The 27959-nt window shown below is 37.3% G+C and overlaps 2 protein-coding genes across 2 annotated transcripts in view; one reads left to right on the top strand and one right to left on the bottom strand.

The window, feature by feature from the left end:
• SOX6 (SRY-box transcription factor 6) overlaps positions 1-977 on the bottom strand; it is an 833346-nt gene extending 832369 nt beyond the window's left edge. The window contains exon 1 of the mRNA XM_059874855.1: positions 724-977. The gene's annotated coding sequence lies outside the window, so the exon portion shown is untranslated. The remainder of the gene's footprint in view (positions 1-723) is intronic.
• C15H11orf58 (chromosome 15 C11orf58 homolog) lies at positions 38-26562 on the top strand. Its single transcript, NM_001035474.2, has 5 exons — positions 38-222; positions 8833-8916; positions 21711-21771; positions 23297-23406; positions 24125-26562. The coding sequence occupies exons 1-5, from the start codon at positions 160-162 to the stop codon at positions 24350-24352; spliced, it is 546 nt and encodes a 181-aa protein (NP_001030551.1). The 5' UTR covers positions 38-159; the 3' UTR covers positions 24353-26562.
• Positions 26563-27959: the final 1397 nt, after the last annotated feature.

Genomic DNA, 27959 nt, shown 5'->3' with positions numbered 1-27959 from the left:
CCCGCGGCAGTGACGATTGTGGCGGACAAGGCCCGAAGGGACTCTGCCTTGTGGAGTGGCGCTGCTGCTTGGGCCGGTGGCAGACTGCAGGCTGCTGGCGTCGCGGCTGAGGAGAACGGGCGAGTGGGTTCGACCTTTCCCGTTGTGGTGTCCGCAACGATGAGTGCTGCCAGGGAGTCCCATCCGCACGGGGTGAAGCGTTCAGCCTCCCCAGACGACGATGTAAATAACAATGGCGGAGTGGTGGAGGGTTGCGGCCTACCAAAGATTGGGATAGGCGGGGAAGGGTGGATGAAGACGGAGGAAGCGCTTGAGGTGACCTGAATGGGGAGGGCCGCGGGGAGGACCCAGAAGAATGGGAAATGTACTCTTTTCTTAATTAGGCTTGAACTGTTTGTAGTTCTACCCGCTAAGAGCCAGAGACCTGCATGGGAAGGGGAATCGAGGAAGAAAATTCTGAATGGTCGAGAAGTGAAAGAGCTTAGTCAAGTGTACGTGTTTACCCATTTGGGGGCTGTTGAAGCTTCTTTATGGATGTTTCTACTAGGAAATGGCAAGATCCTGCTGGTTTTAGGCTTAAAATCCTCCTGTGGTAGTCGAGATGTTCGTGCAAATTTGGACAGATATTCTGGCCAGGATTATTTTTGCAACGTAATGGTAACAGTTAAAATTAACTGTACTATTAAGAGTAAACCAAGAAAGTACTGAACGGAAGAACTGTACCGGGGGAAGTGGCGCACAGTGCTGAGGCCTGAGACGTTGAGATGTAGAATCCAGTTTTGATGTCAAGTACTGCTCTTCTCCCTCCCCCCACAGTTGTCAGTTTAAGTAGCAGGACATTCATTCCTTGAAGTAAACTATTAAATATTTACTGCTGTGCCAGATGTTGGGAGTTCAAAGATGAATAACTGTGGTGTTTATCCTGGGCCTTTTGTGTATTTGTACTAGTTCCTAGCGCGGTGTCATGGACACTGCAGTAACCAGTAAACGTAAAACTAGGTCCCTCATACAATGGACGAATGCCATGGAAACGTAGACGGGGAAATTGGGGAGCGGGGGAAGGTGGAGAGGTTATTGATAAGGATGATGAAGGGAGGATAACTAGTTTACTTTCGATTATTTAAAGCGCTGTCAATTTCTGATTGTGTAGAGGTCTTTGTTTTCTGAAGTGCGGTTCAGTGCCTTTGGTAATATTTTACTTTGCGAAACATAAAAGACTCATTGAACTCTGTTGGTGCGTCAGTTGTAATAAATGAGATGACGTTAAGACCCATCCCTCGTTAGGTAAATGGTGGAGTTAGGTCCAGAATAGTAAGGCTCTTTACGGAAATTGATTTTAGCTCTGCAGAAAGATAAGTAATCAGTAAAGATTTGAGGATGAATAGTTATATAGTGAGATTTATTTGTGCCCACGGTTCCTCCCTACAACTGGCTTTGAGATATTTTCTTGTTAATATGGTAGGCCAGTTCTTATCAGAAATTTATCTAGGCTTTTTGAGTAACCTGAGTGCCGTTTTAAAAACCATTACGCTGTTTTCCTCCTGGTATTTAACTGTGACTTGATTGCTAGAATGTCAGGCACCTGTTTTGCTAGAATCAAAGAAATAATGTTTTATTTTGACAGAAAACTCTTGGCGTTATTAGGTAATTTAACAAAGTTAAAGTGATTAAATAATTAAATCTCTACAGTTTTTGATGAGGTCAGGTTAAACTACATGACCTTTAAGACCTTTTCCAATCCTATAAGCATTCCTTTTAATAGAGATGGTTACAGTTGCAGTTCAAAATTAGGTCCTCGGACCTTAACACATTATCTATAAATTTTGCTAATGCGTGCTGCAGTTCATGGGGTCGTAAAGTGTCGGACACGACTGAGCTGAATTCCATATTTTAGTGCAATACAGTAGTAACTTGTCCCTTGACAGTGATTTTTGAGTCAGTTTCTTTAATATTTTTATTTTTGTTGGTAATTGGGAGTTATCTTTAAGTGCTTGTGTTTTTAATATTTTAAGAATAATACATATTTAAAATTTTAAAATACGTGTCTAAGTTTAGAAAATAAAATGTAAGTGGTCAACAGTTTCTAATGTGCCTCTGCACTTAAAAGATTATCAGTTTTCTTTGTCCACTCACCTCATGTTTATTGGGGGTAACAAATCATGGAATCCAACTCTAGGAACATGCTGACAATTGTAGAAATAAATTCTGGGAGTTACTACAGTGTGTACTGAAGAGGAGGTAAATTGACTGCAGTTCTATAATAAGTGGATTAAGGATGAAACCAACTTAAAAATGGTTTCATTGGTTTGATTGGAGTGGAGAAATGAAAGCTGTCTTTTAGGAAGTAGGATGAATAGGGAGGTTGACTTTAGTAACTGGTGGAGAATCTCTAAGAATATATGGGCACCCATGTGCTTTTCAGAGTACAGCACTTGAGCAAGGTACTTTTGACTGTATGGGAAGACCTGGAAAGAAGAACTGGAAGGACTTCATGATTTTTTTTTAAATTAGAATTATAAATTGTAGATGATAGGGTTATTTATGTAAGGCATTGAAGATATTTGCTCTTTTAATAGGAAATTTGGGGAAGTTTTGCTTTTTTAGACAATTATTTTAAATTAATTCTACATATTTTATAACTGTAGTTCATAAACTACTTGTATATATCCTGTCTCATTTGATCATGTACAGAGTATGATGTGGAAAGAGCAGAGGATGGAAGCAAGTCATTTAGCCTCTTTGCCTCAGTGTCCTTATTTATTAAATGGTCGCTTGAGAGAATATAAATAAAAAGTGATCTGTAAGTTGTGAAACACTATGCAGTTCTCAGGTGTTGGTATTCTTAAGACAGCCTTTCAAAAAGACTCTTAGGGCAGATGGAGAATTAAAACTTAAAAGTTAAATATCAGGTTCACGGAACAAGTGTTTAGTGAGAATCAGAACTTAAGCTTCACTAATACTTTGTTTTTTGTTTTGGGTTTCTTTTACTTAACTATATTAAGCCAGAAATAGTTAAGAACTAACTAGTCGATGAAAAAATATGAGATGTTAGGTGGGAAGAAGTAAAGATTGGGAACTTAGATGGCCAGAATCAGAAGAGCATGCCACCAAAAGGAATTGAGAAGAACCATAAGTGGGTGTCCAATATGGGACAAATATTTCAACTCTCAATGCCCAGGAAGGATGACCATCATTGTTTTGCTGCTGCTGCTGCGTCACTTTAGTCGTGTCCGACTCTGTGTGACCCCAGAGACGGCAGCCCACCAGGCTCGTCTGTCCCTGGGATTCTCCAGGCAAGAACACTGGAGTGGGTTGCCATTTCCTTCTCCAATGCATGAAAGTGAAAAGTGAAAGTGAAGTCGCTCAGTCGTGTCGACTTTTAGCGACCCCATGGACTGCAGCCTACCAGGCTCCTCCGCCCATGGGATTTTCCAGGCAAGAGTACTGGTCATTTATGAATAATTTTCAGAAGAAAAGATTGTAAAAGTAATTTTATTAAAAATTGTAATAACTTAAATTCTAGAATTTAACCATAACCAAATTTTCTTGATTTTTTTTTCACCTTATGTATCTATGCATGCATACCCAAAATATTTAGCATTCTCTGAATATAGCTCCTTTGCTTCTCTTCTTTTCACAGCTATTTGTAAGGCCTCCAAAGACAGCCATTTTGCTTTTTTGAATTTCTTTTCAATGGGCATGGTCTTGATCTCTATCTCCTATACAATGTCACAAACCTCCATCCATAGTTCATCAGGCACTCTATCAGATCTAGTCCCTTAAATCTATTTCTCACTTCCACTATATAATCATAAGGGATTTGATTTAGGTCATACCTGAATGGTCTAGTGGTTTTCCCTACTTCTTCAATTTAAGTCTGAATTTGGCAATAAGGAGTTCATGATGTGAGCCGCAGTCAGCTCCCGGTCTTGTTTTTGCTGACTGTATAGAGCTTCTCCATCTTTGGCTGCAAAGAATACAATCAATCTGATTTCATTGTTGACCATATGGTGATGTCCATGTGTAGTCTTCTCTTGTGTTGTTGGAAGAGGGTGTTTGCTATGGCCAGTGCATTCTCTTTGCCCTGCTTCATTCCGTACTCCAAGGCCAAATGTGCCTGTTACTCCAGGTGTTTCTTGACTTCCTACTTTTGCATTCCAGTTCCCTATAATTAAAAGGACATCTTTTGGGGATGTTAGTTCTAAAAGGTCTTGTAGGTCTTCATAGAACCGTTCAACTTCAGTTTCTTCAGCGCTACTGGTTGAGGCATAGGCTCGGATTACCATGATATTGAATGGCTTGCCTTGGAAATGAACAGATCATTCTGTCGTTTTTGAGATTGCATCCAAGTACTGCATTTTGGACTCTCTTGTTGACCATGATGGCTACTCCATTTCTTCTAAGGGATTCCTGCCCCCAGTAGTAGGTATAATGGTCATCTGAGTTAAATTCACCCAGTCCAGTCCATTTTAGTTCTCTGATTCCTAGAATGTTGACATTCACTCTTGCCATCTCCTGTTTGACCACTTCCAATTTGCCTTGATTCATGGACCTAACATTCCAGGTTCCTATGCAATATTGCTCTTTACAGCATCGGACCTTGCTTCTATCACCAGTAACATCCACAGCTGGGTATTGTTTTTGCTTTGGCTCCATCCCTTCATTCTTTCTGGAGTTATTTCTCCACTGATCTCCAGTAGCATATTGGGCACCTACTGACCTGGGGAGTTTCTCTTTCAGTATCCTGTCATTTTGCCTTTTCATACTGTTCATGGGGTTCTCAAGGCAAGACTACTGAAGTGGTTTGCCAATCCCTTCTCCAGTGGACCACATTCTGTCAGACCTCTCCATCATGACCCTCCTGTCTTGGATGGCCCCACACGGCATGGCTTAGTTTCATTGAGTTAGACAAGGCTGTGGTCCGTGTGATCAGATTGGCTAGTGTTCTGTGATTATGGTTTCAGTGTGTCTGCCCTCTGATGTAGAGTTCCAAAGAATAGCAAAGATCTGAATGCACAGTTCCAAAGAATAGCAAGGAGAGATAAGAAAGCCTTCCTCAGCGATCAATGCAAAGAAATAGAGGAAAACAACAGAATGGGAAAGACTAGAGATCTCTTCAAGAAAATTAGAGATACCAAGGGAACATTTCATGCAAAGATGAATGCGATAAAGGACAGAAATGGTATGGACCTAACAGAAGCAGAAGATATTAAGAAGAGGTGGCAAGAATATACAGAAAAACTATACAAAAAGGAGCTTCGTGACCTAGATAATCACAATGATGTGATCACTCACCTAGAGCCAGACATTCTGGAATGTGAAGTCAAGTGGGCCTTAGAAAGCATCATTGCGAACAAAGCTAGTGGAGGTGATGGAATTCCAGTTGAGCTATTCCAAATCCTGAAAGATGATGCTGTGAAAGTGCTGCACTCAATATGCCAGCAAATTTGGAACACTCAGCAGTGGCCACAGGACTGGAAAAGGTCAGTTTTCATTCCAATCCCAAAGAAAGGCAATGCCAAAGAATGCTCAAACTACCGCACAATTGCACTCATCTCACACGCTACTAAAGTAATGCTCAAAATTCTCCAAGCCAGGCTTCAACAATACGTGAACCGTGAATTTCCAGATGTTCAAGCTGGTTTTAGAAAAGGCAGAGGAACCAGAGATCAAATTGCCAACATCCGCTGGATCATCAAAAAGCAAGAGAGTTCCCGAAAAACATGTATTTCTGCTTTAATGACTATGCCAAAGCCTTTGACTGTGTGGGTCACAGTAAACTGTGGAAAATTCTAAAAGAGATGGGAATACCAGACCACCTGACCTGCCTCTTGAGAAACCTATATGCAGGTCAGGAAGCAGCAGTTAGAACTGGACATGGAACAACAGACTGGTTCCAAATAGGAAAAGGAGTACGTCAAGGCTGTATATTGTCACCCTGCTTATTTAGCTTATATGCAGAGTACATCATGAGAAACGCTGGGCTGGAAGAAACACAAGCTGGAATCAAGATTGTCCAGAGAAATAATCAGTAACCTCAGATGTGGAGATGACACCACCCTTATGGCAGAAAGTGAAGAGGAACTAAAAAGCCTTTTGATGAAAGTGAAAGAGGAGAGGGGAAAAAGTTGGCTTAAAGCTCAACATTCAGAAAACGAAGATCATGGCATCTGGTCCCATCACTTGGTGGTAAATAGATGGGGAAACAGTGGAAACAGTGTCAGATTTTATTTTGGGGGGGGTCCAAAATCACTGCAGATGGTGACTGCAGCCATGAAATTAAAAGATGCTTACTCCTTGGAAGGAAAGTTATGACCAACCTAGATAGTATTTTAAAAAGCAGAGATATTACTTTGCCAACAAAGGTCCGTCTAGTCGAGGCTATGGTTTTTCTAGTGGTCATGTATGGATGTGAGAGTTGGACTGTGAAGAAAGCTGAGTGCTGAAGAATCGATGCTCAAAAGCATCACTGTGGTGTTGGAGAAGACTCCTGAGAGTCCCTTGGACTGCAAGGAAATCCAACCAGTCCATTCTGAAGGAGATCAGTCCTGGCATTTCTTTGGAAGGAATGATGCTAAAGCTGAAATTCCAGTACTTTGGCCACCTCATGCGAAGAGTTGACTCATTGGAAAAGACTCTGATGCTGGGAGGGATTGAGGGCAGGATGAAAAGGAGACAACAGAGGATGAGATGGCTGGATGGCAGCACCGACTTGATGGACATGAGCTTGAGTGAACTTTGGGAGTTAGTGATGGACAGGGAGGCCTGGCGTGCTGCGATTCATGGGGTCGCAAAGAGTCGGACACGACTGAGCGACTGAACTGAACTGAATATAGCTAACTACATATCAGTTGTCATGTGTGAAACTGAAACATAATTTGAGATCTATTTATAAAAATCTTTATTTTTTTATTATTTTTTATTATTTATTTATTATTATTTTTTATTATTAGCTTTATCTTTATTCTTGCATTTGCATCATCAAAAAAGAAACCTGAAATTTTTTGAAACGCTTTCATTTCTCATAGTTTTGTGTAGAAAGGGGGGGTTCCCTTCTTTGCTCTATAATTACACAGCATTTTCATTTTTAGATTATAAAGTCAACTGAAATGATCAGTGAATGCTTTCATTTCTGTATTCCTTCCAGTCACTAGCCCTGAATGTTTGTCCACTTACAAACTATATCAAATAAGTTTTGGTGTACAAATATCATAAAAGAGGAAATTAAAAAATTGTTACATATCTCTCTAGAAAAAATGGGATGGTCCCGGCTGTTGTTACAATGATGCAAGATGAAGCCTGTTGAATGGCTTTCTAGATGAAAGTATCATATTTCTTTTTTTGTCTATTTTCTTTGTCTCGCGTTGACTTCCAGGTTGGAGAAAAATTCTGTCTCTCATTGCCTTCTGGGTTGGGGAAATCTACTATTTCATCATCCAAAAACTCATAGTTTTAGATTTTTGCAGTTAAGTTTGCCATTATCATTAGAGTGTGTACCCTACTTGTCATTTTGCATTCATATGCTGCTGCTGCTGCTAAGTCACTTCAGTCGTGTCTGACTCTGTGCGACCTCATAGACGGCAGCCCACCAGGCTCCCCCATCCCTGGGATTCTCTAGGCAAGAACACTGGAGTGGGTTGCCATTTCCTTCTCCAGTGCATGAAAGTGAAAAGTGAAAGTGAAGTCGCTCAGTCGTGTCCGACTCTTAGCAACCGCATGGACTGCAGCCTACTAGGCTCCTTCATCCATGGGATTTTCTGGGCAAGAGTACTGGAGTGGGTTGCCCTTGCCTTCTCCAATTCATCTTCTAATTCATGTAATAGTTGTGAAATACCTCCTGTCAGTCTAGGTTTTTTTACTCAGTTGCCATTATGGGTAGAAATGTAAAATTTTCAACTGTGTCCAAAGAAAACTAAAGCATACAACAGAGAGGTGATGTCTTCTTGAAAGATGATGCAATTCTTTGGACAACACAATGGGATAACTTTTCTTATTATTTTAGTCATTTTTAGCATAATTGGGAATGATTAATGAATTATAGTGAAATAATTCTTACATTTGTTTCAAGTTGTAGGGAAAAATATTGCTAGGATTCCATAATATTTGTTAGATTTATATAAAGGTTCAATAGACCCATTTGATAATTACAAGATAGGATGAGTTTTGTTCTATTCTTTTTTTAAAAAAAAATAGTAAACACTCTCTGTTCTTTGGAAGACCTTAAAGAATAAAAGTCCTAACATACCAGTCCTTAAGAAGTAACAGAAACTGTTCAAAAAAGAAACTAAAAGTGGGTCCAGTTGACTCTGAAGTTATACTGTTCTTTAGAATATTACTATAGCCAGTTTTTAACTTCAGTTAACAGCTGTGGCAGCCTTCTAGGTTCAAAGTATTAGGTACCCTTGGGTCCTGTAAGGCTCTAAGTAGCTCTCACAGTGTGGTCAACATCATCAGCCTCTCTTAAGAATTTGTTGGAAGTGCAATAAGTCCTTGAGCTCCACCCCAGATGTATTAAATCTGAAATTCCTGAGGTACAGCCCAGCAGTCTGTGTTTTAACCAACCCTCTAGGTAATTCTTATAGGTGTAAACTTTTGAAACCCAGATCTCTGGCTTCAAAAGAATTAAAGGAGTTTGCAGTAACAGAAAAGAAGTATTTTTTAAATCGAATATAATACATATGGTTAACTTCCTAATCAAGAATGAGTCTAGTTTATAGTGAAAACTGATGGGAGTGGGAGGGTGGAAGAAACTTGGGATTTACTAGTAGACTCTAAGTTTTCTTAGTATTTATTATTACACAGAAAAGATTAACTGGTCTATTTCTTTTCCAGCTTGGATCTAGCAATTGGGAGGCAGCAGACTTAGGTAATGAAGAAAGAAAGCAAAAGTTCTTGAGACTTATGGGAGCAGGAAAGGTAAGCATCGGATAGAATACATTTTCATCTTTTCTGTGAAAATAATGCCCTTTTTGTGTATGTTAAGTGAGAAAGAATGAATGCACTCGGATTCCATCTTACTTTACATTTTAAGGTCTGCCTGGTTAGTTTTTTGTAACTGTAACTGACCTAATTGAGCTGCTTCTAGGATTCTCTGTGCCACTGGGTGATAGTGTTTAGAGATATATAGCGAAAAAAAATTGGTTTGAGTAGACTCCTTGGAAGAAAGAAAAGGCAAAAGTTGTGATTTGCCATCTGTTAGCCTAATAATTTGATACTTCTGGGCAGACCATTTGATAGATCTTAAAAAGAATAATCTTTCATATTTTATAGCTTGTCCAGCTCTTTAAGTAGTGGCCAAGGGAATAGCCTTTATCAAAAACTTGAATTCTGTCCTTTGCCTTTGTTTTTTTTATTCATATGAGAATCCATTCATGCATTTTACCAATGACTATTGACTGTCTAATACATGCCAAGCACTGTCCTAGGTCCTGGAGGAGCAGGGTGGGATCACACAGATCAGTAACACATGTTTGGAGTCATCATCTGCTGGAGGATACCAGATAATGACAATATAGAATTATAATTACTATGGAAGAGCTATGCACATGCTGCAAAATCAGCAGACAAGGGAAGCTAACTCTTGTTTAGCAGCACAAGAAAGCTTCCCAGAAATAGAATTGATCTGAATCTGAGAGGATTAAGAGTTAGCCAGACTAGAACAGTGGAGTTGGGCATATGGAAAGATCATGTAAGATGTTAGGACCTATACAAAGGAAGTGTTTGTATAATATTACATTAGTCCAGATTTCCAATAATTTGTGATTTGTCATAGAAAGTAGTCTGAAGTTTCTCTTGATTCATGTAAATAGATTTTCTAAGGATATATAAAGCAATAGTTTAGGAAGTATACTCAATCTAGTAGAATTAAATTTCTTTAAGTACCTTGAAATAACATCCTAACATAAAATGTATGAAATTTAACCACCAGTGGTCAGTTATATCTCAGTAAAACAGGAGGGGGCAAGTAAGGTGGAGGACAGATTGAACAATTTTTTTAGAAAAAGAAAAAATTTGGCTACTGATAAATGGGTATAGCATACATTAAATTCTTTGATAGCAAAGATTATAACTGATCTTTTAGTCACAGGGTGCCATCATCTTAGAATAACTTGGTGCCATTGTATATATTCAAATCTTGTTACATATTTTCTGCAATCTAAAGGAGCCATCTGCTTAATTATTGATTTGCTTTTGTGCTAATAATATGTAGGACAATAAGCATTAATGCTTGAAGCTTTTCGGGAGTATCGTCTGGGTATGGAGAATGTGGCATGATTCCACAATAGGATGATTTGTTATCTATATCTTCACACTTGATTGGTTAAGATTGCTTTGCAGAGTCAAATTTTAATGAACAGTTTTGCTGTTATTGTTGAGTTGCTAAGTCATGTCTGACTCTTTTGCAACCCCATGGTCTGTAGCCCCCCAGGCTCCTCTGTCCATGGGATTTTGCAGGCAAGAATACTGGAGTGGGTTACCATTCCCTTCTCCAGGGGATCTTCCTGACCTAGGGATTGAACCCAAGTCTCTTGAAAGGGCAGGCAAATGCCTTACCACTGAGCTACTAATTTTAGTGAACAATATTTTTTTCAGTTGGTTTTTTTTTTTTAATTGAAGTATAGTTGATTTACAGTTTTGTATTAGTTTCATATATACAGCAGAGTGATTCAGTTATGCATCTGTGTCTGTTTTTCAGATTCTTTTTCATTATAGTTTATTACAAGATCCTGAATATAGTTCCCTGTGCTATATATGTATAGTAGGACCTTATTGTTTGTTTATTTTATATATAAGAGTTTGTGTCTAAAATTCCAGATTTATCCCTCCCACCTGTCTTGCCCTTTGGTAACCATAAGTTTGTTTTCTATGTCTGTAAGTCTGGTTTCTGTCTTGTAAATAAATTCATTGTATATTTTTTTAGATTTTACATGTGGTATAATATTTGTTTTTGTCTGACTTCATTTATTATGATAATATCTAGATCCATCCATGTTGCTGTGAATGGCATTATCCATTCTTTTATTGCTGAGCAGTATTCTATTGTGTGTGTGTGTGTATATATATATAATTCCATTATATATGTATGTATGTATGTATACACACCACATCTTCTTTATCCATTCACCTAAATGATGGACATTTAGGTTGCTTCCATGACTTGGCTATTGTAAATGCTGCTGCTATGAACATTGGGGTGTTTATATCTTTTTGAGGTAGTTGTATATATGCCCAGGAATGGGATTTATGAATCATATGGTAACTCTTTCTAGTTTTTAAAGGAACGTCCATACTGTTCTCCATTTACATTCCTACCAACATCATAGGAGGGATCCTTTTTCTCTTCATCCCCTCCAGCAGTGTGAGGTGATACCCCCTTGCCGGAGTCCAGCCCCAGCAGCCAGGGATTCAACCTGAAGAGATGAACGGTGTCCGCGATGAGACAGCCTCTCAGTTTTCTTGGACTGCCTATTTATTTCAAGTTTAAGATTTTATTTTATACTTTTACAAAAGCATTAGGTCAGAGGTTTGACATTTTCAGTTCCCCCTCACCCAGATTTATTATGTCTATAAATCATTATTGCTCTTCAAACAGAGTTCCTGCTTCAGTGATTCTCTGGGAATCAGCCTTACCATCTATTATCTACTTCCTCTAATGTGTCCTATAGTTAACTTGTTTTTACATTGTAACTCATGCTACATTCCTCAGTTTACTACTTATCTTCCTAAATCCTGTTTGTCCCTAACATCCTGAGCTCACTATCTCTTAAAAAGGCTATAGTGTCTCTAAAAATTCCTAACTTCTATAAGGTATAGTAAAATATGCTAACTTTACAACATTCCTTAAATCTTTAACTTCTATTTTAATTATTTCTAAGCCCTAAATTCAGTAAACTCCTTTGCCATAAACAGTTTCCTCACAAATAGGCTTCAGATAGCAATCCCTCCCATGGCCTCAAGCTGTGGCCTATGTGCTTATCCTGGAACACTCTTTTGTAAAAGTCCTTAAACAAATGTCAATGATTAACTTTATGAATTATTCTCTGAGCAATGCTGCAGAAGGCTTTGTGCCTTCTCATGCTCCTCTCAAGAACAATAAGCACCTTAATATTCCTTTTCAGTCATCTCAGCCGAGGAGAGGAAAAAACAAGTCAGAATTACAAGGCCTAACTCCTTCATTCCGGGTCCGTGCCTGCAGAATGAGGAGAAGGGGCTGGGGCAGTGCCTCCATTTTGTCAGTAATGCCTAACATGGCTCCTGACACCCCCTTATAGTTTTGATTGAAGTTTTTATAATAATTAGTGATGTTGAGCATTGTTTCATGTGTCTTTTGGCCATCTCTATGTCTTCTTGGAGAAATGTCTGTTTAGATATTCTGCCTGTATTTTGATTGGGTCAGGATTTTCTTTTGATATTGACCTATAGGAGCTATTTGTACATTTTGGAAATTAATGTGTTGGTGGTCTCATCATTTGCAAACATTTTCTCCCATTCCATAGATTGTTTTTTCATTTTGCTTATGGTTTCCTTTGCTGTGCAAAAGCTTTTAAGTTCAAGTTTTTTTAGGTCCCATTTGTTTATTTTTGTTTTATTTCCATTACTCTAAGAGACAGGTGAAATAAATAGTGCTGCAGTTTACTTGTATCTTTAATCCTGTTCAAGTTTATATTTGAATACAGTGTTAGAGAATGTTCTAATTTCATTCATATACATGTAGCTGTCCAGTTTTCCAAGCACCACTTATTGAAGAGACTTTCTCTGTTGTATATTCTTGCCTTTTTTATCATAGATTAATTGACTATAAGTATATGGGATTATTCCTGGGCTTTTGATCCTGTTCCATTGATCTATGTATGTTTTTGTGCCAGTTCCATACAGTTTTGACTACTGTGACTGTGTAGAATAGTCTGAAATGAGGGTGTGATTCCTCTGACTATTCTTCCTCAAAATTGTTTTGGCTCTTTGGGGCCACAGAAATTTTAAAATTATTTGTTCTAGTTCTTTGAAAAATGCCATTGGTGATTTGATAGGGATTGCATTAAATTGATAGATGGCTTTGGGAAGTATGGTCACTAACAATATGGATTCTTCCAATTCAAGAATACTTTCCATTTGTTTCTGTTGTCTTCAGTTTCTTCTGTTAGCATCTTTTAGGCTTCTCAATACAGTTCTTTTGCATGTTTGGGTAGGTTTATTCCTTCGTATTTTATTCTTTCTGATGTGATGGTAAGTGGAATTGTTTCCTTAATTTCTCTTTCTGATAGTTCATTGTTAATGTGTAGAAATGCAGCCAATTTCTATATATTAATTTTGTAGTCTGCAACTTTACCCAGTTCATTGATGAACTCTAGTAGTTTTCTGCTGGTGTCTTTAGGATTTCCTATATATGGTATCATATTATCTGCAAACAGTGACAGTTTTACTTCTTCCTTTCTAATTTGGATTCCTTTTATTTATTTTTATTGTCTGATAGCTGTGGCTAGGATTCCCAATACTATGCTGAATAAAAGTGGCAAAAGTGGGTATCCTTGTCTTGTTCCTGATCTTAGGGGGAATGATTTCAAGTTTTCACCTTTGAGTGTCATGTTAGCTGTAGGTTTGTCATATATGGCCTTTATTATGTTGAGGCAGATTCCCTCTGTGCCCACTTTCTGAAGAGTTTTTATCATAAATGTATGCTGAGTTTTAGCAAAAGTTTTTTGTTCATCTACTGAGATTGTCAGTTGAAAAAAATGCACAACGTAACAGTTGAGAATTATTTTATTCAGCTGATTTTCTGAGTACTTAAGCCCAGAAGGCAGCCTCTCAGATTGCTCTGAGCAACTGCTCCAAAGAGGTAAGGGAGGAGCCAGCTTTGCAGCAAAAACAAGATTAGTTGGAACATCAAAAGATTACTGTTAACTAGGGAAAAAATATGTTAAGTTAGTGAATTTAACACTTCATAGGGAAGGTACAAGAGTCTGGACTCATTGAAGTCATTCTTTTGGTAGGCATCTTAAGTGTTTAGGGCCAGTATCCTGCTTTTCTACATTCTGAATCTCTACCGGGAGCAAAGTGGTGAAGGCAGTGGCTGCTAGCTTGATGGCTACAGTGCCCTTTGTTTACTGACATGGCTACATTTTTCATTCATAGTTCTTTCCTCTTGATTGAAATTCAACCAACATTTGAGAGGCCCTTTGTGACCAATTTTGTCCAACAGTGCTAGGGAGTCTCGTGTGTGAGTATAAGATTAACTGTCCCTTTGAAGCATCCCAGAGTTAGTAGGAGCTCAGGAGAACTTCAGAGTTTGATGTTTGGGAAGTGTGAGTGTGAGATTAACTGTCTTAAGACCTTTGCCATCATTAGTTTTTTGGAGACCTGGTTACACATTGGGTAATGCAAGAGACAATGTTATAAACTAGACAAGATAATTAATATAGTTGGTAACATTAATAACTTTGCCATCATTAATTTTTTGGAGACCTGATTACACATTGGGTAATGCAATAGATAATCTTATAAACTAGACAGGATAATTAATATAGTTGATAACATTAATAAGGTCATAGTATGGCAGAGAAAGACAGAGTAAAATTAATGTTTTATTTTTGTTTATAAAGGAATACTTGATCAACTTGTAGATCATTATTTCATTCAGTCCCATGTAATATTGATCTAGATACAGTCATCAGGTTTTACATGAGAGTTTTGTCATTTCTTACATGTTTCAGTGATGTGATCTAAAAGTTACCAGAAACTTACATTTTTTTTAAAAGTTCTTTTTATGAATCTTCTTGAAGATCTTCATTTTATAAAAGCATTAGAGTAAAACAATGGCTGTTCATAAATGACAGAACTTAAAATGGCATGGTTAAAGAACTGACTACAATGTAGTTGACAAGGAACTTGGGTATTTCTGTGAACATAAAACATTTTAAGACAATAAGTAGAATTATAATGATAACATTATACCAGAGCATCTCAGATTTTTTAGTAATTTCATGTAAATTTTGGAGTATCTATTAATGGCATCCATACAGTATAACATAAGGTTCATCTCTAATTACATGACAATGCTTCTCAAGTAATTTAACATACCTGATAAGCCTAATTAGTTTGACATTGCTCGCTGAGGTGTCTTGGTCCCTTTGAAGCATCCCAGAGTTAGTAGGAGCTCAGGAGAACTTGAGAGTTTGATGTTTGGGAAGTCTGTCCATACTGTCAACACTTGATCAAATAGGATCATAGGTCATTCTGAAACAATACTTAAACACAGTGACAAAAGATTTCAAAGCAAATATAGATCACCCACAGGCAAAGAAACTCACATGATCTGTTGTCAAAGCAGTTTTCTAAGAAAACTTCATTCTTTCAACAGAGAGAAGAAACAAATCCAGTCATGTACCAGCCTACTTTTAATAGCAAAATCCATTTATGTAGTTCAATCTAATTTTAGTCAGTCCTGACCACGTACAAAATTCTTTTCTCAAAGTTCCTTTTCCACAAACCTTCCATCACATATTATTTTGTCTATTCTCTCATCTACAACTAACCACTTCTAGGAAAGAGTTACTTTCTTTTCTCTTATCAAAATGCAAATCTAATCCTCAGACCTTCATTTGTTCTTAACACACATCTTACTTTTCTAGCATACTGGACTGTTTTTCTTTATTATTTGTAGTAGCTTTAATTTTGTATTAAAAACTTTTTCTAGTGAATACTAAGAAGTAAGCAATTATGAACTGTCTTTTACGTAGCATTCTGTATATTGGTGAACATAAATACCAGTTTTTATAAACTTTCATCTCAATTCTGTCAACTTTTATACCTTTGACTCTAATTTTTATTAGGACTCAGTCAGCAAGTCTTGGTCTTACAGGGAGTCCTAGAAGCTTTCCTTTCTTTCATCCTCCAACCATTTTATCTATTTGTATAAAAGTCTCTGGGGTCCTCAGTGAGGGATTGAGCCAAGTGACTCAGGCCCTTTTCTCAATCTTTGAAGCTGATAAATTGGCCCATTTCCCCAAGTAATTGTTGATCAGGATCTCAGTGCAATTTTCTTCCACTCTTTAAATACATACATAAATACATATATATATATATGTATATTAAATAGAGCAGACCTGCTTGAGGTCTTTTATTGCTGGGGACCAGCACTTTGGGGCGAGGATCCCTTTGACACACTGAACCTTAGGTAATGTTGTTTGAGAATCTTTTGTTTTAATCCCTTTGACATATTTATCCCATTTAAAATAATCATTTATCTAAACATTTCTTTATCTGTTTGGGATAAGTTCCTTTACAATTTTTACCTTGTTGGGAAATAGTCTCTAGACTTTGTTTTTTTTCTTATTTTTCCGTTAATCAACCTAATTAATATTAATTATTCTAATGCTTTTATTGGCATCTGTAAGATCCATTAAGGGGAAGCAGAAACCAAAATAAGATTTCCCAAACTAGTTTTTTGGGTTTGTTAAACTAAGGGTGTTCTTAGAGTTAACCATTATATACTGTTTTTTCCCCATCTTTTAATTTTTTTTCCCATAGGTATCAAGAAAACACATATTTATAATGTTTAGTCACTGAGTCATGTCTGGCTCTTTTGCAACCCCATGGACTGCAGCCTGCCAAGCTCCTTAGTCCACAAGATTTCCAAGGCAAGAATACAGGAGTGGATTCTTCAGGGGATCTTTCCAACCCAGGGATCAAACCCACATCTCCTGCATTGGCAGGTGGATTCTTTACCACTGAGCCACCAGGGAATCCTGTTTATACTAAGAGCTCTCTAAAAATTTAGATATTTAGAAGTTTCTCCAATTTAAAGGATTGATCATCTGGTTGTTAGTGAGATGTATTTTAATAGCGACTTAAACCAATAACACAAGAGGGTTCTCCACAAGAGAGTGGGAATGATGCCACCTAAACAGATCCAGAAAGTTTATTCTCAGAAATAAGTCTAAGAAAGTAAAGGCCTTCACTAAACAAGCTGATGCAGTGAAGGTTAAGAATGCAAAAAGCCCCTGTGAGTTGGTAAATGCAGACAAAAAACTGCTCAGGATCTCAGTCTATTTGGCAGCTAAACGTGCACCATTTGTGTACCTTTTGGATGACAGAGACCAAGTGCTCAAAACACTCACACACCTAAAGAAAAGGCCTGAAGATCAGGTAAAACATTTATATCTCAAAGACACAGAAGAAAAAAATGAATGAAAATCCCCCTAGAAGGGCTTTTGTTTTTTAACATCAGAATTCTGTTTTTTTTTCAAGCTGACTTTTTCTAACTTAGGTGCATATACAATAAATGAGTTCCATTTAGTCGTTTTCAGGGCAAGACTCCTTAATTTACTTGCAGGTATAAGTTCTGTATGTACATGAATCTGGCTGGAGTATTAGTTGGAGGTTGGCTTTCTGACACTCCTCATTTCTCTGAGTGAGTCTGTTTCCTATTTTAAAGTTGAATTTCTCTCAAATTTACTACTGCACTTTTATCCCAACAGATTCTTAATAAGGTAGCCAATTTGAGGAAAACATCAATCAGGTCAGCCTCTTAACCCAACCATTCAACCAAGACCGCTTAGTATGTTTTCAGTTGAGGAAATCCCAATGTCTTTCCATTGAGTTCCCCAGTGTCTTTCAGGTAGGGGGCACTTTCTCTCAGGGTCTTTCATCTGGGCTCCCTTAGTACCTTTCAACTAGGGGGAGCCACTGTCTTTCAACTGGGGAGCCAGGTACCAGTTAGATACCACCAAATATAACTCATCATCATCAGGAACCGGGAGAAACTCACCCAAAGAGACTCACTTATCCAAATTCGTCTGCACTCTGTGAGGAGACAGATGAGCACAACAGGTCTCTGTTGGTATCAAGGCCTCAGTTCCTCATAGCGTTCAGACAAAAGAGGGGCGTTTTCTCTGTGTCCCTTCCTGGTTATCAAAACTGTCCACTGGAAAAAATACACAACCTAAAAGTTGAGAACTATGTTTTATTTGGCAGATTTTCTGTGGACTTAAGTCAGCCTCTCATATTGCTCTGAATAACTGCTCCAAAGAGGTAAGAGATATATAGACATTTTTGCAACAAAAACTATAGATGGTCGAAACATCAAAAGATTACTGTTCATTAAAGAAACTAAGGAAAACCAGACATGTCAAGTTAATGAATTTAATGCTTTTCAGGGAAGATTTAATGGGAAGATATGAGTTTGGATTCACTGAAATCATTCCTCTGATACTCACCTTAGATACCTAGGGCCAGTATCCTGCTTTTCTCCATCCCAAATCCCCTCAGGGTGCACAATTGGGGGTGGCTGCTGATTTGATGGTCAAAATATCCTTTATTTTTTGATGTGGCAGGCCACATCTTTCATTCACAAGAGGATCGTGTAGTTTTTTATTCTTCAGTTAATGTGGCATATCACACTGATTGATTTGTAGATATTGAAAAATCCATGCATTGTTGGGATAAATCCTGTTTGATCATGTTGCCTGATCTTTTTAGTGTATTATTGTATTCAGTTTGCTAGTATTTTGTTGACGGTTTTTGCGTCTATGTTCATCAGTGATACTGGCCAGAAATTTTCTGTTTGTGTGTTATCTTTGCTTGGTTTTGGTATCAGGGTAATGGTGGCTTCACAGAATGACTTCGAAAAAATTCCCTCCTCTTTAATCTTTTGGAAGAGTTTGAGAAGGAGCAGAATAAGTTCTTTGATGTTTATTAGAATTCCTCAGAAGCCATCAGTTCCTGGATTTTTGTTTGTAGTGAGTTTTTTAAGTTACAGATTCTATTTCACTTCCAGTGTCCAGTCTGTTGAAATTTTTATGTTTCTCCTTGATTCAATTTTGGTGTGTTGTATGTTTCTAGAAACTTGTCCATTTTTTCTGGATTGTCCAGTTTGTTGGTATATAATTGTTGATAGTATTCTCTTAAGGTTTTTACTTCTGCTGTTTCATTTCTTATTTTATTTGGGTCGTCTCCTTTCTTCTTGGTGAGCCTGGCCAGAGGTTTGTTGATTCTGTTTACTCTTTCAAAAATACCCAGCTCTTGGTTGATTTTTATTTTTCCCCCATTTTTAAAAAGCCTCTATTTTCTCTCTGAAAGTGAAAAAGTGAAATTGTTAGACTCAGTCATGTCTGTCTCTTTGCAACCCCATGGACTGCAGCCCACCAGGCTCCTCTGCCCATGGAATTCTCTAGGCAAGAAAACTGGAGTGGGTAGCCATTCCCTTCTCCAGGGGACCTTCCCAGTCCAGGGATTGAACCTGGGTCTTAATGCAAGGACTTCCCTGGTGGCTCAGATGGTAAAGCGTCTGCCTACAATGTCTTGCTGTGTAGAGTATCCTAGGTTGTAGGATTTTTAGGACTTTGAATTTGTCTTGCCGCTCCCTTCTGTCCTGCAGCATTTCTGTAGAGGAGTCAGCTGATAGACTTATGAGGTTTTCCTTGTAAGTAAACTCTTTTGACTGCCTTTTTTGACTGTGCCACACAGCTTGTGGGATCCTAATTCTCTGACCAGGAATCAAACCCTGGCCCCCTGCAGTAGAAGTATGGAATCCTATCCACTGGGCTGCCAGGGAACTCCTACTTGCTGCCTTTAGAATTCCCACTTTAACTCTGGCCATTTTAATTATAATGTCACAGTATAGGTCTGTTGGGTTCATCTTGTTTGGTACTCTCTTGTGTTTCTTGTACCTGGATATCTGTTTCCTTTTGGTTTGGGGAATTCTCAGCTATCATTTCTTCAAATGCATTTTCAGTCCCCTTTTCTGTTTCTTCTGGGATCTCTGTTATATGTAGATTGACTAGCTCTGTTTTATACCACAGATCTCATATATTGCTTTCATTTTTTTTTTTCCACTTGTCGTTTTGTCTGCTGTTCTGATTGGGTGATTTCCATTATTCTGTCTTCCAAATCATTTATTTATTCTTCTGCATTGTTAGCTCGCTGTTTATTGCCTTTAGCTCAGGTTTTGTCACAGTAGGTGCTTTCTAATTTTAATTGGCTTCTCTTTATAGTTTCTAGTTACAATGATCTGCATTTTTGTTGATAGCCTTTTTTAACTCCTTTATTATTTTTATCATCTTTTTGAACTTGGGGTCTAGTATACTGGAGAGAGGTTTCATTGCACGTCCAGGGGATTTCTCGTTTTAATTGGGAACAATTCCTGGCTTCTTCATTTTACTTATGTTTCTCTATAATTTTAGGAGAAACAGTTTTTTGCTATGGTCTTAAAGGGTTGTATTTATGTGGAAATATCCCTGTATAGCCCATGAGTCTAATATTTTTGGTGTGAAGGCTGTTCTTAGTATGGATAATTGCTGCATCTTTCTTCAGTGTATGCTTGCTGTCATTTCCTTGTTGTAGGGGTTATAATTGGTGTTCAGGATGTAATCTGGCCTCAGGTGATGTGAGTTTTTGTGATTCCTTTAATCTGGCCTCAGGTGGTCTCTTGGAGAGCTTCTCTGGTTCCTTTAATCTGGAATGAGGAATGCTAACATCTTATATTTGTTTATGGGGTTTAGTTCTGTAAAGAACTCTGAAATTCTGTTACTTCTATTTCTCGAGGTGGAACTGAGACCCTGCCCAAAGGCTACACTATTGTTTCTTGACTGCTCCTCACTCTGCATCCCCTCCCTTCTCTGTTTAGCCTCTATTTGAATCTGCCCTTTGGAACTCAAGGAAGGTCACGGAGGCTGGAGTCTCTTCCCTACAAGCTAGAAATGAGGGACACAGAAAGGTTTCTGTGCCCAGGAGCCCCACAGGCTCCTGTTTGGTTTCAAAACTCAGTATAAACCATAAAGAATGGATTGGAAATGATAAATTGAGACTAATTATGTAAGCTAATGAGTTGTTAACTTTGAGTTAGATTTATCTTTATGTTGTATAGAACTAGATGGTTTTAAATTCTGTGCTTTTTCATAGTGTGAAAGAGAGTGTTTTTTGTAGTCAGAAGTAACGAGCTAGCTGTTTGTGGTCTGTTGCTAAGTAGTAATGATTCTTATTTTTTATATTTTTATCATTTTGTTCATTATCTTTATTTAGCTAAATAATCTGATTTGCTTTTTCTTCATGATATATACCTGAGACATAGTTCAGTTCAGTTCAGTCGCTCAGTCGTGTCCGACTCTTTGCGACTCCATGAATCGCAGCACTCCAGGCCTCCCTGTCCATCACCAACTCCCAGAGTTCACCCAGACTCACGTCCATCGAGTCAGTGATGCCATCCAGCCATCTCATCCTCTGTCATCCCCTTCTCCTCCTGCCCCCAATCCCTTCCAGCATCAGAGTCTTTTCCAGTGAGTCAACTCTTCGCATGAGGTGGCCAAAGTACTGGAGTTTCAGCTTTAGCATCATTCCTTCCAAAGAAATCCCAGGGCTGATCTCCTTCAGAATGGACTGGTTGGATCTCCTTGCAGTCCAAGGGACTCTTAAGAGTCTTCTCCAACACACTTCAAAAGCATCAAAACCTGAGACATGTTTAAATGTAAAAAATGTTTAAATTGATCCAATTTTCTAGTTATCTGTCTTGTTTAAAACCTACATACTTTCTATACCCATCCTCTGCTTGGTTTATTGTAATGACACTGCCTTCAGACATAACTATAATTTACTTATTGATTTTGTTTCCCCTCCCCATCCCTATCCATGCAAGAATGTAAGTTCAGCATCAGGCACATGGGCAATAATTATGTTAAATCTGTGGTTTCAAATTCTAATACATTTCCTTCTTCTTACAGAAAGAACATACTGGTCGTCTTGTTATAGGAGATCACAAATCCACATCTCACTTCCGCACAGGTAAGAAGGTAAAATATGATTGAAGTGGAGGTGCTAAAGTTGGAATGTAAAATACTTATATATTTTGGCATATTCTAACTTTTGTGTATAATTGTTGATTAGTTCTGATGAGTAACATGTTGGAAATAGATGTATATGTAAACATGTTACATACATCATGTAACAGTATATACTCTGATGAAGGATTTGAAAGAATTTACATTAATATGATATTCTAACCAAGAAACTGACTTGTTTCTGTTTTCATTTTTACCAATTTACAACATGTAGTATTTTAATTGTAGTGAGGTTTTATGCCTCATCTTGCCAATTGTAGTTTCTAGAGTTTACATATATTTTGTATACTATTTACTGTACAGTGTTAATAGTTGGCATATTATACTGGTTTTTAGTTTATTCACTAAGTTTTGCTCTGAGATCTTTGAAGAGCATAAACTCATTGGAAAACCTGAAGAAATGAGTTTTTCTTTTAATTTTTTGGGGGGGGATTTAAATTAAAAACTGAAAATGAATTAGAATTTGGATTTGAATTCAGTCTGCTGAAAAATTTTCTCCCATTTAATATTGACCCTGATCTTGGACATTATTAATAATAGGGCACAGTACCCCATATACATTTAAGAAAACCTTTACTTACATCATTTGAATTAACTTTATGCTGACCTAGATTATGTAGCATATTTTAGAAATTAATAGGCATTTTATTTTTCTGGTGTTGAACAATTACTTCAAATTAATCTGCATTGCTACAAAAGGCTCAAGAGTCTGAACTTCGGCAGAATGGAAATGTATTTAACTGTTGCACTTATTCTTTTAAAATATGAAGTTATATTCTTGTATTTACAAATTAAAATGCCATGTACAGAAAGCTCCAGTGGTATTGGTAATATTTTAGTCCTTGGGTGGTAAGTTTATAGATGGTTGTTTAATATTCTGCTTCCTAACTTACATGCAACAGAGTATATGTTAAAATATGTCACCTGATATATTGGTTCAGTACAGTGATACACAAAGAAAGGCATATGGAGAGCCAATTCCAAGGTCATTTTATTTAGCCATTTTCTGAACAGAATTATGTGCCTTTTCATTATTTGTGTTCAAAGACAGAAGCTGTTGTTTGTTGGAGGTGTTTTTCTATGACTAGGAGGAAACTTTCACTTTCAGGAGAACCATTATTAGACTATATTAACTAAAACATGATACCCAAAGTTCTTAGTAATAAATATTTACAGTATCTAAACTTCAGGCAGTTCTGAGAATTCCTTATCTGGTTTAAATTATTACATGGAAAAAATTTTCATCTTTAATAAAACAGCTTCTAGTTTTAGTAGTTACTAAAGAAGTAAGTTATTTTATCTGTTAGGTAAACTACGTATGGTATATAAACCCAGTCACAAAATTCACTGTAAAATTACTCAGAGAAATCAGCCCTAAATATAATAGCATCTGTATTATGGGTTTTTTGTGTAATCAAATATTTTTATTAATTTGACTGAAACATAATCAAAGTACACTGGACATACAGGGGAAGAAGACAAGAAAATTAATGAAGAACTGGAGTCTCAATATCAACAAAGTATGGACAGTAAATTATCAGGAAGATATCGACGACATTGTGGACTTGGCTTCAGTGAGGTAGTAATTAACATATTTTCATTAAGTGGAAAGATAATTCCAATTTGATATCACTTATTTCTGTTAAATTACTGTAGCAACCAAGAATCCTATGTAGAAACCTCTCTTTATATAGTTACTTAAAATATTTTTATATGCCAAACTAGGTCTTTGTAGATAATGAGAAGAGATACTGAGAGTTTTTGAAATGTTTTTTGATACTAGCTTAATGTACATTCTGCTTAGAGAATCATTAGGGCACATTTTAGGTAGGCATGGACAATGTACTCACAAGTTAGATGAAATATTTCCTGTAAATACTCATTAGGAGAGTTTTCTCAGTTGTTTCCTATGTCACCTTGTTCCATATAACTACTGGTTCATTACTCCAAAATAATGTAATATGCAAAACATTGGTAACTGTTTTCAGCATTCCCATGAATCAGTGGTTAACTTGCCTTATTCTTAAAAAAAGTATTGTTTCCATCAGGAAGACAATGTTAATTTCAAACTAGGGAGGGAAGGAAAGGTGGTGGTCTTCAGAGCCCTGTCTTAAGCAAAAATCCTACTCAAGTACCAGTTTATGAAACAGCTGGAGACGCCTGAGCCCTCAGCTCTTCCCTAGGCAGCCTCTGTTCTTAAACTGTTGATTTAATGGCTAGGGAGTGAGACAAAAATGAGAGTCTGCTCCAGTTTTTGTACTGGATACTTTTAACAGGCTGTTGGTTGATGTTTGTAGGTAGATGATCATGATGGGGAAGGTGATGTGGCTGGAGATGACGATGATGATGATTCACCTGATCCTGAAAGTCCAGATGACTCTGAAAGTGATTCAGAGTCAGAGAAGGAAGAATCTACTGAAGAGCTCCAAGCTGCTGAGCACCCTGATGAAGTGGAGGATTCCAAAAACAAAAAAGATGCAAAAAGCAACTATAAGATGATGTTTGTTAAATCCAGTGGCTCATAACTCCCCAACACTTAGTCTTTGTATTAAAAGTAAGCCTTATTGTTATAATGCACAGTGGAGGACTGCTGATAGAGCACAGACCTTTGTATTATAATTTTTAAAAAGGCCCTTTTAAATAATTACAAAGAGTGTTTGCTTTCAGATGCCATGGGTTACACTTTTATGGGCATGACTATAACCATTTTTGTAAAGAGTAAGAGTTGTATAAAATAAGAAATAAATACAATACTCAACTTCTTTTCATGTTAGCATCATCAACAATCTCTAATATCACCTTTTTACCCCTTCAGATACAGTTATGGGGGAAACAGTATTTTTTGTGTGGTAGCTGTTAATCTTTTTTTGTTTCTTCATGTTTTTCTTTTATAAAGTTTTATCTGGTACTGTGATGTGTTCATGGGAAATAGTCTTTTATTATACTTTCTCATAGTAGAACTATTCATCATGGCTATTTCTGCTGCCAATAACAATCTAAATTAATTCTGGCAAAAGATTTGGAACTTAGTTTACTCTTACTGATTCAGCTCTACTCTTTTGGACCAAAGCAACATGAGAGCAAATACTTTTCACACCTGTTAGGTTGGGGTTGCAGTTGTCATGTATTTGGAATGTTATGATCCCAAGCAGTCTTTATATAATTTGAATGATATTGTATGTTAGTTTTTTTTTAATATAAAATTGGCCAATTTTTACAGAAGAACATTTTTTTCTGATCATTTGGTCCTATCTATTTAGGAATATGTAAAATGGAACTTTTTTTTTCTTAAGGTAATATGTGACCAAAGTTAATTTCCTTCCTAATGCTTAAATAAAGAGAAAGCAGTTTCCCATATTTGGTTGTAATACCTTTATCCTCATTATCTAAAAATGAGGAACAGGCTTATTGAACAAGAATCTGAAACCAAATTCTCTCCATTTTATCCCAGTGCTGTTATCTTACAAAAAGGAGTATTGCTTTGATTTTATCACTACTTCTGTCGGAGTAAGATTAGTATCTGACTACTATTATGTGGTTAATTTGTACAGCAGGTTAACACAAACTGCATTATGAGCTAGTCAATGATGTTTGAGTAATTAATTGGATTCAAAATCTTAATGTTTCTAAGTGATGTGTTCAAAGGCTTGACTTAAACCTATTTGTTTGCTGAACTGTTATACGTCTAGATGCTTAAGTATGTTAATGTGTTGGATTTTTCTTTTTTTAGTTCCTGTGTCATTTTGAAATACAGAATGTGTTCAAGGAGTGTAGCAACTAGAACAGGTGATTTTTGGATTATGCAGTCCATCCTGAAATTTTTTTTAGATTTCACACCCCCAACATTTTTTTTTCTTATTTCTCACATTGTTTTATAATAGGTGTTACCCTATATAGTAAAATACTGAGTCAGTGGGTAGTAAACAGAATGTACAACATTTAACAAATAGCATTTGGTTTAAACAAGTTTGGCTTTGTTCAGATTTCAGTTTGGCCATTGATTTTCAAATAACTAGCCTGTAGGGTTGCTTATTACAACTAATTTAAGAAGTGAAAACTGATTTATGTTTAACAGTGTTATATTTTAAAAAGTACTTTTCATCACTTTATTTAAATATGCTGGATTATTAATAAGCCTCGATTCTTATATAAATAGAAGAGCCTTGTTCTAAAATAACTACACTGGAGGACCTTTTTTCTTCTTCTTCAAGTAGAGAAAGTCTTACTCCAGTTCATTTACTATTGGACATTTAACAAAATTCAGGGTCGGAATAAATTGAGGTCTGTTGGACCATGTGGCCCAGTGGCCCAGCACCACATTAAATATCATGGCTGTCTTTTAAGCATGAGCATTGGGTTTTTGTTTTTCTTTGTTAAATTGTGGGGGAAGGGGATTAAAGGAAGACAGATACAATGCCATTTTGATATCCCTACTAAAGTACCAGGAGGGAAAACACAATTTGCTTTTGCGCAATGAAATATGCTATTGAGGTGAAAGTCGAGTGGCAACTTTTTCCTACTATTGATACTTTCTTACCTGAAATATACTTCTCCCAGGTGTTGATTATACTGATGTTCCAGTGATCTTTCTATTGTAAAGGTTTTCAGGAACAGATTCCTGTATTAATGGGTAAAAGTCTTCTCATATCTGTAATTTTTTAAACCTGGAAGAATTCAAGGTATAGAAAAAAGTCTGACGTGATTGTTGTTCTGATTAAACAATGGTTTGAGAGCAGAAAGGTGGGTCATATTTTTTGAGTAAATTTTGAGGTAGTAAATTTCAGCTGCCCGGTTGGCATCAGTGAACACTGCAGGGCTGTGGTTCCATTGCTTTGTCTCCACAATAACCACATCTTGGATACTTTCAGTATCCAAAAACAGCTTTACCTCTGAAATGACAAATGTAGAAATCTTATCTCTGACCGTAACTGCTCTGTTCCTTTACGTATGTTCAAATCAGATCATTTCACTGTTGTCACCTGTTTCATAAGCCCTGTCTAGATTTCTTATGTGATCAATTCAGTGTCCCTGTTGTCAGTAACCCAAATAATCTTCCCTAAATGTCATAACATTCCTAGAAACACAGCCCTGGATTATCCAGTTTCCTATGGATTATTTCTGGAGAAAGACTACCAACTGAACAAACCAGTATTTCTAAATGTTAACAACACTGCATATTATCCTTATTGTTTTCTCTCATCAACCCTTCTCCCATTCTTAACTGTTGAAAACCCCTATTTTCAAACTTGCAACCCTCTCTTTCCTCCTTCACTCTTATATCATGTCCTTACATTCTAGCTTACATTGAAGAATAGGTTTTATCAGGCAGAAACTCCCTGAACTTCAGCCTAATTTGACAACCATGCAGAAGTGCTCCAGTCTTCTAGGTCACATCCCAGCTCTACCAACTTAGTGATAAACCCAATGACCTTGGGCATAACTAGATCTGAGTCTCCTTTCCTCCCTTTCATCAGTAAAATGAGATTATCAATAGCAACCACCTTGCATGGTTATTATGAGAACTAGTTAAAACAGGTAAAATGCATTGTTGTTCAGTTGCCAAGTTGTGTGTGACTCTTTTACAGCCCCATGGACTGTAGCCAGCCAGGCTCCTTTGGTCCATGGGATTTCCTAAGCAAGGATACTGCAGTGGGTTGCCATTTCCTTCTCTGGGGGACCTTCCCAACCCAGGGATCAAACCCGTTTCTCTTGCATTGGTAGGTAGATTCTTGACCACTGAGCCACCAGGGAAGCCCACATTTTCAATAGTTTTAATAACTTACTGCTGTTACTGTTTGCTTCACTGCTATTCCCTTCCCCCAAATCCACTCCAGCTTTCTACCCAACTTTATTTAACACCACAACTGCATTGAAAACTGCTTTGATCAATGATTCTTTCCTAAACAAGATTTTTTGGCCACTTGATGCAAAGAACTGACTCATTGGAAAAGATCCTGATGCTGGGAAAGATTGAAGGCAAAAGGAGAAGGGGGCAGCAGAGAATGAGATGGTTAGATAACATCATTGACTCAGTGGACATGAATTTGAGCAAATCCCAGAAGATAGTGGTGGACAGGGAAGCCTGGTGTACCGCAATCGAGTTGCAAAGAGTCAGACATTTAGCAACTGAAC

The sequence above is a fragment of the Bos taurus genome, chromosome 15 (assembly GCF_002263795.3).
Source record: "Bos taurus isolate L1 Dominette 01449 registration number 42190680 breed Hereford chromosome 15, ARS-UCD2.0, whole genome shotgun sequence".
Taxonomy (NCBI): domain Eukaryota; kingdom Metazoa; phylum Chordata; class Mammalia; order Artiodactyla; family Bovidae; genus Bos; species Bos taurus.
This window is presented reverse-complemented; position numbering and strand designations above follow the sequence as displayed.

Coding starts and splice junctions, on each gene's coding strand:
- C15H11orf58 (NM_001035474.2), top strand. CDS start 160: ATGAGTGCTGCCAGGGAGTCCCATCCGCACGGGGTGAAGCGTTCAGCC. Junction 8,917..21,710: donor GACTTATGGGAGCAGGAAAG/GTAAGCATCGGA, acceptor TTCTTCTTACAG/AAAGAACATACTGGTCGTCT. Junction 23,407..24,124: donor GTGGACTTGGCTTCAGTGAG/GTAGTAATTAAC, acceptor TGATGTTTGTAG/GTAGATGATCATGATGGGGA.